Source organism: Coregonus lavaretus (assembly GCF_964263955.1).
Source record: "Coregonus lavaretus genome assembly, chromosome: 8".
Lineage (NCBI taxonomy): Eukaryota > Metazoa > Chordata > Actinopteri > Salmoniformes > Salmonidae > Coregonus > Coregonus lavaretus.
In genome coordinates this window covers 36,399,432-36,416,995 of record NC_139995.1, presented here as the reverse complement: position 1 = coordinate 36,416,995, position 17,564 = coordinate 36,399,432, and the positions used below count along the sequence as shown (strand labels likewise).

Below are 17,564 nucleotides of genomic sequence, written 5' to 3'. Positions count from 1 at the left end.
CAGGTAAGATTGCTTTATTATTATTCACGTTATTCCCAATGTCCATAATGACAAGTTTGGCATCAGTGGATAAGCTATGGCTGCAAACCAAAATACATGTTTGCCTAGCTAATTTCCTCAAGAAAGACATTGAAACATAAAAAGGAAAATCACTTATAACACAGGATCACATACCTCATTTAGTTACTTTAACAGTCAATTTCAGACTGCGTATTTTGATTTCATTACAGCTATGGTAAATTTTCTGAAATTGAGATAATGCTCTGGTAATTATTCAAGGAAGGCAAAACCCTTAAGTGTACAACATCCTATAAACATTTGCATATTCATAATTCCTGCCAATTCTTTGTGGGACATCTGAGACAAAAATCAAAGAGTCAATTAAATACAACATGAACAAATCTGAGAGAAATTCTAGCCACCTGCTTATTTTTTTCACATTTTATTCACTGCATTGTAAAGGAGTAGAATAAGAATTGACGATTGGAAATGCTTTCTAGGTGATCAGTGCATGTCAGTGTAAAGAGGGGAGGTGTGTGGGTCAGGTGAGGGTCTGGAGTTGGTGAGGCAGAGTTGGTGAGGCAGAGGTGGCTGCTTAGAGGTTTTACACCAGTCTCCTCCTTTTGCTGTCACGCGCCATCGGGTCCCCGGACGCAGCATTCATTCTGGCCGCCCCCAGAGGAGACACCTGGTTGAGCATGTGGTCGTCGGAGGCCTGGCCGAACAGAGCCATGAGCAGAGCCACGCCGAAGCCGGTAGCACGCTCCCCCTGCAGAAAGGAAGAAAATTAGAGAACAGGTTACACCATGACTCAACTCTATTTTGGTTCCCAGCCCCCCTTCCCTTAGCTCTTACACATTTGTTTTTTCACCGATCTGCAAGCACTAGACAGATAAGGTATACAGAGGAAGATCCTTTGTTCCCTATTTGTTCAAGCTGGGCTGAAGCAGGTTTGGGTACACTTTTTCTGAAGATCCTTTGTTTATTTGAGTCTGTCAATATATGTGAGGGGCTGAAATGGATTTAATAGATCATGTCTATACTTTGAAAATATTATACTTTCCTGGACACATTAAGACTAATCCTGAACTAAAAAGCATTTTCAGTGGGGATTCTCCATTAAGTTATCTTTTTAGTCCATGACTAGGCTTAAAATCGGTGTCCAGGAAAACACCCCCACTTAACCCAAATATCCAGTCACTCACAGCATGGACGGGGGAGGCTATGTCCACATGGACCCAGACCCCAGGCCAGTCGAAGCCCAGGTGAGAGCCGATGAAGAGGCCGGCACAGGAGCTCGTAGCGTTCTCCCGGTCCTTTCAAAGACACAGAAAAGGCATACATTTACATTTGAGTCATTTAGCAGATGCTCTTATCCAGAAAATATATAATAGGCTGAAGGAAAATGATCAACAATCATTATAAACTGTAGAAGCATTAACTCTACTTCTGAGCTACTTGATTGTACTCCGATCCAGGATTAGGACCTGGTAGACTGCGCATACAGCAGAGAGAGGAGTAGTGGGGCCACTCACAGCCACAGAGTTCTTCATGTCTGCCACAGCTGAGGTGAACTCGCTGAAGTGCAGCTCTGGGCAGTAGACCAGTGGGTGAGCCAGGTCTCCACTGCTGCGGCCTGCACTCACACATGCAATCTCCCACTGCTCATTGTTGGTCATCACAGCACAATGGTACTTCCCTGTGGAGATCCCCTAGGAGAGCCAGACACAAATTAAAACCATTGTTTGAAACATATACTTGTGTAGTAATTTGTTATACAGGAACTATGGTAATGAACTAAAGTGAAAGGTGGTAATAAGAAGTTCAGTGATGTGTATATTGAGTACAAATTCACCTAACGCTTATGATGGTCAGCAACAAAAATCTGCCTTGTTTTTGTGCATCAGACCTCAGTGACATTTCACTAGCTAACTACTTCACTGGGTAGCCAAAATAATTCAGTGTGGTGCATGTGACTTACAGAATGAGCTCATCAGTGCATCATGAGGGTTACCACATGATGTGGCTTTATCATTGTCAGCACAAGCTGTGTTTTGAGTTAGAACACAACTGTTATAAGGAAGATCAAATATTTAGGCCTAATGATTTTGTTGGACACAAACACACCATGCATTTGTGTGAGACAACCTTGATAACAGTTGTTTTGAGTTCCTCAGAGAATGTGCTGAGTTTTAGCTTTAGCCCACGAAAATGTCAGTTAAGGCAAAGATCAGCAAAAGTAAAACTTTCGGGGTACTGGGTATAATTACGTCTGTCACAAGCCCTGTTAACCTTTGCACATGTTCATTTTAGCCTATATATGGCTCTGATCAAAGTGCAGTGACTGTTAAACAGCCCTGACCGGCTTTTATGAGTGTTTCCACAATGTACATGTGGTGTGACTACCTTGTGCTAACATTTATTACCCAACCATCACTTCTGAAAATAATGTACCGACCAAATATTATAGAAATACAAATATATCAAATGCCTAGAGGCTTAAATCTATTCTATAAGGGCAAAACTATATCCATTGCTTGAAGCACAACAACAATAAGTGATTAAAGAACTGTGTGGCACCAAAGTAATGTAGGTGTCTATTGTTGCCAAAGATGCAGTGCTGTGGTCCTAGATGAGGCCGCCAGTCACACACCTGTGCCCCTGTCAGGGTGGCCATATCTAGGATGATGTCAGAAGAGAGGTCCTTGCTGGCATACACCACACCATCAGACAGCACCAGCCTGCCTTCGGCATCAGTGTTGTTGATCTCCACAGTCCTTCATCAGAAAGGCAGGAAAAAGAGAACAAAAAAGGCTATTCAAACCACAAATCAACCACAAACTAAGCCAGCAACGTAATAATGGATCCTTGGTCAAATATCAGCCAATTGTGTCTTTCCCACACAAAGCCCATCAGAAGGAAAAACCCTACTTTGCTCCATCAGGTTGCCATTGTATTGGCCTGTTTCCCATTACTTTGCCTAACTGGTTAAAATGAACCCAACAGTTAGGAGGGTACTCACTTTCCAGAGTAGAGAGTGTGGATGTCATCTGGCCGTGTGGCAGTGGGTCCGACTGCATTCTCTGCCAGGCAGAATACGGCATGGAGATTGTCTTTGAAGCCCTGAAAAAAAAGACATGCATTTCAAAAAAGGTTCACACACAACTTTTCAAAAGCTCTAACCAAACTGTCAATACGTTCCCATAGGGTGTCTCCGAACAGGCCCTTATGTTGCAAAATAAGAGGTTGATTTGAAAGATTAACCAGCGGTAGTAGGTAGACCTCACCTGTTTGACAGTAGCTTTGAAAGCGCCTAAAATGGCTGCTGCCCCACCACAGTCTCTCTTCATCCCAGGCATGTTGGTCTTATAAGAAAAATAAAAAAAGTACATTCATCCTTTACAACATTGTAACTGAATACTTATTTCGCAGGCTACTGTTAAATAGCCATTTAATTATACAAAAGACAATGATCACATCAAGGACCTGTTCCAAATGGCACCCTATTCAATTTATAGTACACCACTTTTGACAAGGGCCCATACGGCTCTGTTCAAAAGTATTGCACTATAGGGAACATGGTGCTATTTGGGATGCAACCCAACTGACAAGCCTCATGCTTGCCTTTACCTTTCCCTTGATGCTGAGGCCTCCAGTGTCGTATACGATGCCCTTGCCCACCCATGCAATAGTCTGGGTGGCGCCATCTGGTTTGTGACTCAGGACTGCCAGAGCAGGGGGGTTCACCGCTGCCTTGCCCACTCCATATATCCCTGAGGGCCCAAACAGTCCAAAGTGATTGAGTTGATAACCACAGAAACTAATTTTGAGTTATCAGGAAAACAACCATGAGTATATCTGCATCATTTGACAACTCAAACTAAAATACAAGCTTTATTCCAATGTGGGAAAACTATTTAATTTGACATTCCTTTTTGCCCAAATCTTCTGGGTCCCATTAATTAGCTAGTTTTGCTGAGAAAGTAATAAAGCAGAATAGAAACACTGCACATTCAAAGACAAAGAGAAGAGAACCAATAAACCAACCCCCAAAAAACTCCAAAAGGGAAGTGGAAGAAAGCGTGTGGTCATCATACATGCGAGCTAATACATATGCTAAAAAAATAAAAAACACACTGCACAAGAGCGCAGACAGTTTGAAAATACGTTTTTCTAACCGGCCCACACGTTAGTCTGTGTGATGGCAAACAAAGAACCAAACAGATTTGAGTCCCAATTAGAGTATGTGAGCGGAGTTGCTTTGGCGCTCCACATTCTTTCCAACCGCTCCGCTAAAAAACACTCCTCACTCACAGGAAGAAAAAAAACTGATGCTCCAAATTCGCTCCATTCCTTAAAATCACAATTTAACCAACAGCCATTTATTTTTGTGACTACCTGGCACTTCCATTTGGTTTTGAAGTATTGAAACCAAACCATATGATTTTAATTAAAAGTATTTTAATAAAAATGAAAAGGTGACTAAAAGCACTCAATTTCAAATAGGCTACTGTACATGTCGTATTAAACAGCATACAAACACTTTAAATAGGTCAGGAGCCAGACAGGTAGCCTAAGGAGGAATGAAAATGAATTATTTAGGCTACAGTGCTATGAAAAAGCATTTGCCCCCTTTCTAATTTTCTCTACTTTTGCATATTTGTGATACTGAATGTTATCAGATCTTCAACCAAAACCTAATATTAGATAAAGGGAACATAAGTGAACAAATAACACAACAATTACATATTTATTTCATAAACAAAGTTATGCAACACCCAATTCCCCTGTGTGAAAAAGTAATTGTCCCCTTACACTCAATAACTGGTTGTGCCACCTTTAGCTGCAATGACTCCAACCAAATGCTTCCTGTAGTTGTTGATCAGTCTCTCACGTCGCTGTGGAGGAATTTTGGCCCACTCTTCCATGCAGAACTGCTTTAACTCAGTGACGTGTGGGTTTTCAAGCATGAACTTTGGTATGATGTTCTTACTGTGGAATGCAGTGTTTGGTTTTCGCCAGGCATAATGGGACCCATCTCGTCCAAAAAGTTGACTCAAGTTTGCCAAAAAGCACCTGGATGATCATCAAGACTCTTGGAAGAACTTTCTATGGACAGATGATTCAAAAGTCTAACTTTTTGGACGACATGGTTCCAGTAATGCCTGGTGAAAACCAAACTCTGCATTCCACAGTAAGAACATCATACCAAAAGGTCAAGCATGGTGGTGTGATGGTTTGGGGATGCTTTGCGGCCTCAGGACCTGGACGACTTGCCTTAATAGAAGGAACCATGAATTCTGCTCTGTATCAGAGAATTCTACAGGAGAATGTCAGACCATCCGTCTGTGAGCTGAAGCTGAAGCGCAGCTGGGTCATGCAGCAAGACAATGATCCAAAACACACAATCAAGTCTACATGAAAATTGCTAAAAAGCAACAGATTGGAAGTTTTGGAATGGCCTAGTCAAAGTCCAGACCTAATCCCAATTGAGATGTTGTGGCAGGACTTGAAACGAGCAGTTCATGCTTGAAAACCCACACGTCACTGAGTTAAAGCAGTTCTGCATGGAAGAGTGGGCCAAAATTCCTCCACAGCAACGTGAGAGACTGATCAACAACTACAGGAAGCATTTGGTTGGAGTCATTGCAGCTAAAGGTGGCACAACCAGTTATTGAGTGTAAGGGGGCAATTACTTTTCCACACAGGGGAAATTGGGTGTTGCATAACTTTGTTTATGAAATAAATAAAATAAATATGCAATTGTGTTATTTGTTCACTTATGTTCCCTTTATCTAATATTAGGTTTTGGTTGAAGATCTGATAACATTCAGTATCACAAATATGCAAAAGTAGAGAAAATTAGAAAGGGGGCAAATACGTTTTCATAGCACTGTATATTATTGGCCTATTATTACAAGGCTATAGCCTACAAATAAATACATTTTGAAGCATTTGCGAGTGTCGACACACTAGGCTGGCAGGAACATTAAGCGCTCAGCATTTAAAAAACATTTTATGTTGTATTAAGTCATTATAGTCTATAAATTGTGCATATAGGCTGTGACTTACTTAGAATTAAATACAAATCTAATTAATTATTAGTGCCTTTGAATTCACTTTTAGAAACACAAGTTTGGCCAGTGTGGCTTCAGGCTCATGTGATGGTGCCTGCAGAGCAGACCAGACGCAGAGAATACCCTCTCCGCGCTTGCAGAGCTAAACACCCTTCGGGCCACTCTTGCCAGGCTGGGCAGGGATGCAGAGTTATTTTTCTATTTTTCTATTGGTAGGCCTAAAGGTTTTTAGGCAAAATAACCCTATCAAAACGGAAAGAGGTAATATGTCAGGCCTATTGTGCCAAAATCAATGATAGTCTATTGTATAGATACTAGAACAAAAATGAATGAAAATTAAGGAGATCAGATTTTTTGTTTGTAAATACTTTGCTACAATGACACTTAGCTTGCTAACCACCTCACTACTTTCTGTTAGCATTTGCACGTAGTACACCATCATGCTTTCGGGATACGAGTCTTTTCAGATTTCGCGATGACTAATTGTGGACACTACATCATAACACTCCCTCTCTTGCTCTTGGTCCTAATCTTTGTAAGTCACCTTGATTCTGCACCGGTGTGCTTTATCAGTTTCTTTATGAAAATATTTAGAAAACTCCATTACAGTAGCTAAAGCAAGGGGCTATAGCAGCACACAAGTAGCCTACAAATGCATGCTGGGCCGGGCATGCCCTGAGCTCGTGAAGTAAGCGCTACTGGAGTGAAATTGAAGCGAGCAGGAAGGCTGATGCTCCAGCCTTCTGGAAACTCGCTCCGCGATCCAGTCAAATTGGGCACGCTCCGCTCCAGCTCCGCTCACATACTCTGGTCCCAATCCATAGAAGCATAATAGCCAAGCATAACGCATAGCCAAGACCCTCCTGTCCTGATACAGTACCTCCAAAACCTCTCTGTTTCAGTTCCTCTCCTCGAATGATAACAGGAGTAATGCCCAGTTCAGTCCCCACTGCCTTAATCTCCTGAAGACAAAAAGGTATACCCAGTCAAATAAAGTACATTTCGTTTAATTAAGTTGTTTTAAGAAGTCACTGTCGATTGTCCATTATTTGGGTGCTATTGCTTTATGATGGTTGGGTCCCAAATGGCACCCTATTCCCTATATAGTGCACAACTTTTTAGTAGAGCCCATAGTGCTCAAAAGCAGTACCCTGTGTATGGAATAGGGTGCCATTTGGGACGCAACCGATAACCCCATTAGGATATCACTTGCCTCCAAGAAGTGATCAGTATTCATCTCGTTGCACGGTGTGTCCACAATCCGTGCTGCCAGTCTCACTCCATCAGCAGCATTGGCAAGACACTGGCAAGAACCAAAGCATAAATTACGTTTACATTTTATTCATTTAGCAGACGCTCTTATCCAGTGAGACTTACAACAATGCAAACATGTACTTTAGATGTACATTTATGCATGTAAAGTGCATACGGAAAGTATTCACACCCCTTGACTTTCCCATATTGCTACGTTACAGCCTTATTCTAAAACAGATTAAATCGCCCCCCCCCCCCCCCCCCCCCCCCCCCCCAATCTACACACATACCCCATAATGACAAAGCGAAAACAGGCTTAGAATTTCTTGCAAATGTATACAAAAATGAATAACTGAAATATCACATCTACAGTGGGGAAAAAAAGTATTTAGTCAGCCACCAATTGTGCAAGTTCTCCCACTTAAAAAGATGAGAGAGGCCTGTAATTTTCATCATAGGTACACGTCAACTATGACAGACAAAATGAGAATTTTTTTTCCAGAAAATCACATTGTAGGATTTTTAATGAATTTATTTGCAAATTATGGTGGAAAATAAGTATTTGGTCAATAACAAAAGTTTCTCAATACTTTGTTATATACCCTTTGTTGGCAATGACACAGGTCAAACGTTTTCTGTAAGTCTTCACAAGGTTTTCACACACTGTTGCTGGTATTTTAGCCCATTCCTCCATGCAGATCTCCTCTAGAGCAGTGATGTTTTGGGGCTGTCGCTGGGCAACACGGACTTTCAACTCCCTCCAAAGATTTTCTATGGGGTTGAGATCTGGAGACTGGCTAGGCCACTCCAGGACCTTGAAATGCTTCTTAAGAAGCCACTCCTTCGTTGCCCGGGCGGTGTGTTTGGGATCATTGTCATGCTGAAGACCCAGCCACGTTTCATCTTCAATGCCCTTGCTGATGGAAGGAGGTTTTCATTCAAAATCTCACGATACATGGCCCCATTCATTCTTTCCTTTACACGTATCAGTCGTCCTGGTCCCTTTGCAGAAAACAGCCCCAAAGCATGATGTTTCCACCCCCATGCTTCACAGTAGGTATGGTGTTCTTTGGATGCAACTCAGCATTCTTTGTCCTCCAAACACGACGAGTTGAGTTTTTACCAAAAAGTTCTATTTTGGTTTCATCTGACATTCTCCCAATCCTCTTCTGGATCATCCAAATGCACACTAGCAAACTTCAGACGGGCCTGGACATGTACTGGCTTAAGCAGGGGGACACGTCTGGCACTGCAGGATTTGAGTCCCTGGCGGCGTAGTGTGTTACTGATGGTAGGCTTTGTTACTTTGGTCCCAGCTCTCTGCAGGTCATTCACTAGGTCCCCCCGTGTGGTTCTGGGATTTTTGCTCACCGTTCTTGTGATCATTTTGACCCCACGGGGTGAGATCTTGCGTGGAGCCCCAGATCGAGGGAGATTATCAGTGGTCTTGTATGTCTTCCATTTCCTAATAATTGCTCCCACAGTTGATTTCTTCAAACCAAGCTGCTTACCTATTGCAGATTCAGTCTTCCCAGCCTGGTGCAGGTCTACAATTTTGTTTCTGGTGTCCTTTGACAGCTCTTTGGTCTTGGCCATAGTGGAGTTTGGAGTGTGACTGTGAGGTTGTGGACAGGTGTCTTTTATACTGATAACAAGTTCAAACAGGTGCCATTAATACAGGTAACGAGTGGAGGACAGAGGAGCCTCTTAAAGAAGAAGTTACAGGTCTGTGAGAGCCAGAAATCTTGCTTGTTTGTAGGTGACCAAATACTTATTTTCCACCATAATTTGCAAATAAATTCATTAAAAATCCTACAATGTGATTTTCTGGATTTTTTTTCTCAATTTGTCTGTCATAGTTGACGTGTACCTATGATGAAAATTACAGGCCTCTCATCTTTTCAAGTGGGAGAACTTGCACAATTGGTGGCTGACTAAATACCTTTTCCCCCCACTGTACATAAGCATTCCGACCCTTTATTCAGTACTTTGTTGAAGCACCTTTGGCAGCGATTACAGCCTAGTCTTCTTAGGTATAACGCTACAAGCTTGGCAAACCTGTATTTGGGGAGTTTCTCCCATTCTTCTCAGCCGATCCTCTCAAGCCCTGTCAGGTTGAATGGGGAGCGTAGCTGCTCAGCTATTTTCAGGGCTCTCCAGAGATGTTCAATCGGGTTCAAGTCTGGGCTCTGGCTGGGCCACTCAAGGACATTCAGGAGACTTGTCCAGAAGCCACTCCTGCGTTGGCTTGGCTGTGTGCTTAGGGTTGTTGTCCTGTTGGAAGGTGAACCTTCACCCCAGTCTGAGGTCCTGAGCACTCTGGAGCAGGTTCTCATCAAGGATCTCTGTTTACTTTGCTCCGTTCATCTTTCCCTCGATCCTGACTAGTCTCCCAGTCCCTGCCGCTCAAAAACATCCCCACAGCATGCTGCTTTACCATAGGGATGGTGCCAGGTTTCCTCCAGACGTGACGCTTGGCATTCAGGCCAAAGTGTTCAATCTTGGTTTCATCAGACCAGAGAATCTTGTTTCTCATGGTCTGAGAGTCCTTTAGGTGCCTTTTGGCAAACTCCAAGCGGGTTGTCATGTGCCTTTTACTGAGGAGTGGCCTGATTGGTGGAGTGCTGCAGAGATGGTTGTCCTTCTGGAAGGTTCTCCCATCTCCACAGAGGAACTCTGGAGCTCTGTCAGAGTGACCATAGGGTTCTTGGTCACCTGCCTGACCAAGGCCCTTCTCCCCAGATTGCTCAGTTTGGCTGGGCGGCCAGCTCTAGGAAGAGTCTTGGTGGTTCCAAACTTCTTCCAATTAAGAATGGAGGCCACTGTGTTCTTGGGGACCTTCAATGCTGCAGAAATGTTTTGGTACCCTTCCCCAGATCTGTGCCGACACAATCCTGTCTCGGAGCTCTACAGACAATTCTTTCCACCTCATGGCTTGGTTTTTGCTCTGACATGCACTTTCAACCGTGGGACCTTATATAGACAGGTGTATGCCTTTCCAAATAATGTCCAATCAATTGAATTTACCACAGGTGGACTCCAATCAAGTTGTAGAAACATCTCAAGGATGATCAATGGAAACAGGATGCACCTGAGCTCAATTTCGAGTCGCATATCAAAGGGTCTGAATATTTTTAATACATTTGCACAAATTAATAAAAACCTGTTTTCGCTTTGTCATTATGGGGTATTGTGTGTAGATTGATGAAAACAATGTATTTAATCCATTTTAGAATAAGGCTGTAACAAAGCAAAATGTGGAAAAATAATATTTTCCGAATGCACTGTACATACCACCACAGACAAAATAACACATGGGACATTTGTTCAGTAAATGCAAGGGGTGTAACCGTTTGACAAACCCACGGTTCGGTACATATTGCAGTTTTGGGGTCACGGTTTGGTACAGCAGGAAAATGAAATGCCAATTAGGCTTGGGCAGTATCCAGATTGTCATACCTTCATACTGACCTTGTGCCATACCGGGATATTCAGTAATACCGGCACTGAACAAAAGGGGCGCCGTTTTCAAATGCCCACTAATACCCTGTAATCCGAAGGTTAGCAATGCTAACAAGTACATGTAAAACCCCATAGAGAAAGCCAACTAAATGTCTGACCTAAACTATACAAGTAACTAAAAAAAAATGCTATGCACAGTTTTCTGCAAGCACAAAATAAATATTAGCCAGCGAGGCTCTTGATCCAGGAGGAGATTCTCTGCTGTTATCAAGCAAATGCTTGATTTGGGAAGAAGCTAACAACTTAGCTAGATAACTAACTAGCTACTAAATTAGCAAACCAAATGAAAAACTGCAGAGCATTTAGCACATTTTAGACAGTTAACTTAATAGTTATATGATATCTAGCAGGCAAACATTAAGTTTTGAATTCCATTCTGTAACTAGATCACCTGGCGAATGATGCACAACAATGAGTGATTCACAAGGCTTGGGTGTGCCTGTAAACAAACACCACATGACTGGGGACTACCATAAGCTTCATAATAATGTGACAGCTGAAATGAAGAAGGCAATGTTCTTTATCTCCTAATGTATTGCACAAGTTGACTGCAGGTATTAACTTTAAAAGTATTTACAAATATGCACATTTATTAAAAAAGTTAGTTTCAACGGTACTGAAAAACCATCCTGTGGCTTTTTCCAAATACCCCGGTATATGGTATACCGCCCAAGCCTAATGCCAGCAGTTACTGTAGTTCATTTTTGTTTTGGCAAAATATGCTAAACTACATTTACATTTTTGTCATTTAACAGACGCTCTTATCCAGAGCGACTTACAGTTAGTGAGTGCATACATTATTTTTTTATTTTTCATACCCCCCATGGGAATCGAACCCACAACCCTGGCGTTGCAAACGCCATGCTCTACCAACTGAGCTACATCCCTGGAATGGGTCATGAGGTCAACTAACCCAGGAATAGGTCATGAGACATAATGTAGGGCCCTATATGTGGTCCTCTGTAGCTCAGCTGGTAGAGCACGGCGCTTGTAACGCCAAGGTAGTGGGTTCGATCCCCGGGACCACCCATACACAAAAAAATATATATGTATGCACGCATGACTGTAAGTCGCTTTGGATAAAAGAGTCTGCTAAATGGCATATTATTATATTATTATTATTAAAATCTGTTTTTATTTTTGCCCGATTCTGTATTCCAGGTTTCAGATTTTTCCCTGTTTTACAGGTTCACTCTCAAAATCACACTTTTTATATGGGGAAAAACAAAATTTGAGGTTCTAAGTCCACAACCATGCTTAAACCACATAAGGAGACCATTTGAGGTCTCGGGAAAAATCAAATACATTTTCACTAGAGCTGGGACTATAAACCGGAAATTACAGACACCGACATTTATATCCTCATACCGAAGCAATTTTGCGTATGTCTGTAATTTTAGGCGATTACAATGTTCCTGCCTGCATTCAACAATAACCTACGGAGCCGCGCGGCATATATGAAAGCGAAACGCCATAGAAAAAAATTATTGCGCTCTGGAGCTCAACACTCCTCTATGCAGTTTAATTTGAAACAAGACTACAGCAGCCAATCAGAGCAGCGTTCTATCCCACGCTTCCGACCCGGTTGTTGGCATCTCTCCCAAGTGATGTTGCGAGTAGCTTCGTTCAATAGCGGGGGAAATGAACGGCGACGAAGAAAATGCAGTCTCAGGAATCCAAGAACAATTAATGCCAAAGAAGGGTGCTGTGTCGGTTGTTTGGGTTTATTTTGCTTTTAAACCTAGTGACATCGAGCAGAGTGAGGCAGTGTGCTTGAACTGTCGCAAAACTATAGCAACCAGTTGAGAAAACACGAGCAACTTATTCCACCCTTTGAAACACAGGCATGTAATACAGCATGACGAATGGATGGCGAAGACAAATGAGGCAGAGGCCAACAAGCGGCATGACAAGAGCAAAGCCCAGGCAACAACCCAATACGGAATAGTTTGCACACAGACACACAACTCCCTACGCAACGCGCTCACCGGTGGAATGAAATAACATGACATCGCAAAAGACATGGCCCCAAATTCAACAGTTGAACAAAGTGGGTTCAAGTAGATGGTTCACACTCTGGACAATAAATACAATATGCCATGTACAAGAAATGTCATGCAAAAAAAATTATAAACAGGTGCACCATTTCGCGACAACTGGATCCAAAAATTGACACTGCCCTACATCGATCCCGACTGGAAGCCGTGCAGCAGGCTTTCCAGAGGACCACACTGGGGAGATGATAGCCCAGGCCAGGGGCTGTGGATCTCGCTAGCAGCCTGGGATCAGCATTGCGTCGGACAGTGGGGCAAACGTCGTGAAAGTCAACAACCAAACTGGATGGACGAGGTTGCAGTGTTTTGGCCATAGACTTAATCTCGCGATCATTATGTATTTCTATTGTAATAAAGTTAAATATAATTGAGGAAAAAGTTATAGGCCTACATTTTGATTGTGTTTGGAGCAAATAATATGCTGCAATTACCAAAGAAATATACTAATGATCTTGAACTTGGTTTGAAATGCTATTACATTTAAAAAATAAGAAATGCATAACTAAATGAATGTTAATAATACAGGTCTCTTTCTGTAGCAGCGTTATATCATCTTATAAATCATATGCTGGATCACCTGGTAACCAAATAACGTAGGCTAATATGGCAATTTATGAGTGTAAAAAGGGCGGTAATGAAAAAGGGCGGTAATGGAGAGTAACTGTAGTCTTTCTAACACCAGCCTCTACATTTTGCAGCTCGCTGTGTAGTCACGCGTCAGCCAGGCTAGAGTAACTGTGCACCTCCCCCTCAAAAAAAGTATTTATCGTTAAAGCAATAAATGTCAATTTATCGCGATATGGATTTTTGTCCATATCACCCAACTCTAGTAGATACCCTTTAATTTAGGTGAGCACCAGCAAGAGCCTTGCTTGGTTAGCAGTGTTTCTGTAGCACACATGTGATTGCAGAGTTTGCTGAACAAATCACCACTGATTGATGCAAATAATCATATCATTCTGCCAGGTATGCATAGACTACTTTGTAGTTAACATTGAGAAGGTTTTTGGGAAAGCCTTTCCATCTACCAGAAGACGGTTGTCATTATTAGCATCATCGCTAACGGCTACATAGAAGGCACTTAACAACCCCCCTACAAAGTAAAATACTGCACTGATAGGCTACTGTATAAAACACGTGGTCCGTTAACCCTCCATCTGGAGGGCTACTGATTGTGCAGGCTTTTTATCCAACCCTGCTTAAACAGAGTCAGCTTATCAAGGTCCTGTTGAGCAGCTGATTTTATTTTACAATGTGGTGTGTTCTAGCAGGGCTGACGCAAAAGCCTGCACACCTATTAGCTCTCCTGGACTCTACAGGATGAGGCTTGGCAACCCTGCAACATTACAATTACAACCAAATACTTTGTCTTTGTAAAATAATTCCCTCATTCAATGAACCAGGGATCAATGGCTAAGGTAGCTAACTAAGGTGTTTATCTATTTGTATGGTTAAAATATTCTGTGTTCAGAGGAGATCTTGACCGCATAGGAGTTACTTGTCAATTAGGCTATTATTTTTTTACTTTGTTAGAATTACATGGCTAGTATTGAATAGAAGAGAATCCTAGCCAATTTTGAGCGCTTGAGAGACAGTTTTACAACAGTATGCAGCATTGGTTTCATCAACTGCGCACACGTATCAACTGCGTGTTGGCCATTTGCGGTTATACACGAGTGCCGGTGAAAAGTTATTATGACAATGACATTAATGTATGCTAAATAGTTAAGCAGCCAAATTACAACATGTTTTGAATTTGCTATCTAGTTAGTCTCGCTCTCTGCAGGTAATGCACACACAATTACTTTTCCAGGATTTTAATTGCTGACCAAAAATGTGCTATAACTGGGCAAATACGTCACTAGCAATGAATATCAACAAATGTGCAAACACTGCTCGCTTTGATCTCAAAAACATCTCGTGACTGCATGATTGAAAGACCGCTCGTGCCTGTCAATGCAGGCCTACAATAATGATACTCCGATGCACACTACAGACATTGGGCGGAGAGTGAGCAAAACATCGCGTCCGGAGGATACTGATCCAATTCTGATCGGAGTAGCATAATTGTTTGATAGTGATTTTTAAATCTATAATCTGCTTGTCCAACAATTTGTTTTACTTGCCCTGGGCAAGCGGACAAATCTCAATGTCGAGCGCTGTAGTTGTTTTAACAGAATAGCCTAAAATGTTTTTTCAGCTCAGATTTACTCTATAGGCCTATTGTTTTTATAAATCTATTTTTAAATGTATTCATTCAGGTTCACAGTGCGGACCGAACCGAGGTCCCCGTACCAAACGGTTTATACTTGTACTGTTACACCCCTAGTAAATGCACATCATAAAAGCACTCCATATAGATCTTGGAGTCAGTTTGGTCAGCCAGCAACAAAACCAAACCAGTGGGTGGCAGCAACAACAGTGGCTGATATAGGTCCACAATGGCTCTGGCAATGAGACAGACACACATAATTCACTAGTATAGAAGTCAGAGGTACCTGCAGTATAGTGAGTTCCAGTGGTCCGTTATCTTGGCCCACAGTGATAAACTCCACAGTGACTTCTTTCTTCTCGGTCCTGCGGGAGGAGGCAGAGCGACGGGAGAATATGGGGAAGGCCCGGGCGATGGCACAGGCTGAGGCAAACACATCAGACCGCTCACACACCACCTGGACAGACAGGAACAAACACACTTTTACTGTCTGATAACAAATCTGTTATAACGGTCTGTCTAAAATGATCAATGAATGCAGTGTGTTAATCACAAAGCATGCAATTTGGCATATTGCCTTAGAAGTAAAATCAAAAGAAGACAGGACATAGGCCTACTTGACCTATGCAACCACATGTAGGCCTAACCTTTATTTGTTTGAGACTTTGGACAGCTGTAGGGGCCCATCTATGGCTTAACGATCACATTATCACTAAGGATCTAATAATAAATGTCTGGTGTCTGACGCATAATGGAAGATAAGGTCAGCATTACCATAAACTCCACAGGCATGTTTCCCGCCACAGGTTAAGCCTAGTCCTGGACTAAAAACTATTCTCAATGGACAATTTCCATTGAAAGTGCGTTTAAATCCAGGACTAGGCTTAATGTGTTTGGGAAACCGGCCCCGTATAGGTCTTTAATCTCAGTACGGTGAACTGACTGACCAGGATGCAGCGGCTCGTCCCTCCAGGCAGGCAGGTACGGACCAGACGGGAAAGAAAGTGGGCAGAGGAGGGGCTGTTGTGTCTGCTAACCCGGGAGGGCAGGGCTGCCACGGCTGCATGGCTCAAGTAGAGAGGGCAGCTGTCCGTAGGGTTAGGGTTCAGAGCAGTGAGGGCCGCCTGCCAGACCTGGATAAAAAATAAAGAACAAATATTTCACTTTGTTAGCTCTGACTGAGTGACAATCACTGGCTATATTATGATGATCACATAAGCGCTGGCACCAATTCTGAATGGCCCTGAATACAGTAAGACTTGGGAAGGCATATGACATAAGTTGTCTGACACAATGTGGCAAATTGTTGAACAATTCACCTGCAAGTTGCACACACAGTGTTGTCAAACTGAGTGATAATATATTTGCAAAGCAGAAGACCAAATAGGAGGCTGCGTTCACACAGGCTGCCCAATACTGATCTGGCCCTGTGTAGTTCAGTTGGTAGAGCATGGCGCTTGCAACGCCAGGGTTGTAGGTTCGATTCCCACGGGGGGCCAGTATGAAAATGTATGTACTCACCAACTGTAAGTCGCTCTGGATAAGAGCGTCTGCTAAATGACTAAAATGTAAATGTCAAATGACAATTTTCCCCAATTATTGGCAAAATATCTGATTGGTCAAAAGACTAATTAGTGGCAAAATATAATTGGTCTGACTCCACAGTCAACCTGGCTGGACCAAACATTAAGTAGTCATGAGCAACAATAGTTAGATTAGTCGGGCACATGCAACTTGACAAATGAACATAATTGCGAAGGTTGGAACATGCTAGTTAACCCAGTAAGACTGACTTTCCTTCAAGTAAAATGGGGGAAAAGTTACAAATTAGAATTTCTTGAAATTAAAGAATAAAGGCCAATAAAATAGTCAGGGATCAAGTAACGAGCCAATGTGGTTGGTTGGAGAATGGAGATGACATGTTAAAAGCTAAGCTAGCATGACTTGATTTGTGATAGCTAACTTAGCTAGCAAACAAGTTAGGCAACGTCGTTAGCATTAAGTCAGATTCAATGTAAGGAGCTATACATGGCCCATTGAACTGTTTCACAATACCAAGAGTCAAATTAAGCATTATTTCATATTATAATTACTAGTTAGTTAGCTATAACATTTTTACTGACGCTAGCTTGCAAAGTTAGCGCGAGAGGACAAGTGAGTGCTTGCCGGGGAGCTCTGGCGCCACTCTGTTCTAGCGCGAGCAGCTCCGATAATTTTTTTATTTCCTCACCTTTTCGCTGACAGCTGGCTGCAATTTTCCCTTGACTTGGGTCCAGTTTGCTTGCTGCAGGTTATTCAGTTGACCGACAATGAGGACCGGGCGATTTTGGGGCTCGGAGTCTCCGGCAGAAGCCTTGAACTCCAGCACCACGTTCGCCATCTTTGAACAAAGCGATGGCTTGATGCCCTTTGCACTTTATCGCACATCCTGCTTTTCATAGAGAA

At 42.5% G+C, this 17,564-nt stretch overlaps 1 protein-coding gene across 1 annotated transcript; it reads right to left on the bottom strand.

Annotated features, from left to right (window-relative positions):
- LOC311133942 (putative aminopeptidase NPEPL1) lies at positions 1-17,517 on the bottom strand. The gene is made up of 12 exons (XM_084167566.1): positions 17,350-17,517; positions 16,067-16,252; positions 15,406-15,576; positions 7,291-7,380; positions 6,958-7,039; positions 3,631-3,773; positions 3,288-3,365; positions 3,023-3,123; positions 2,654-2,777; positions 1,536-1,712; positions 1,206-1,316; positions 1-769 (listed from the first exon to the last, which is right to left on the bottom strand). Exons 1-12 carry the CDS (start codon positions 17,497-17,499, stop codon positions 605-607), a joined length of 1,578 nt encoding a protein of 525 aa, XP_084023692.1. The 5' UTR covers positions 17,500-17,517; the 3' UTR covers positions 1-604.
- Between the last annotated feature and the right edge of the window lie 47 nt (positions 17,518-17,564).

Coding starts and splice junctions, on each gene's coding strand:
- LOC311133942 (XM_084167566.1), bottom strand. CDS start 17,499: ATGGCGAACGTGGTGCTGGAGTTCAAGGCTTCTGCCGGAGACTCCGAG. Junction 3,774..6,957: donor GAAACAGAGAGGTTTTGGAG/GTACTGTATCAG, acceptor TTGGGCCCTCAG/GGATATATGGAGTGGGCAAG. Junction 3,124..3,287: donor TCAAAGCTACTGTCAAACAG/GTGAGGTCTACC, acceptor CTTTTTTTTCAG/GGCTTCAAAGACAATCTCCA.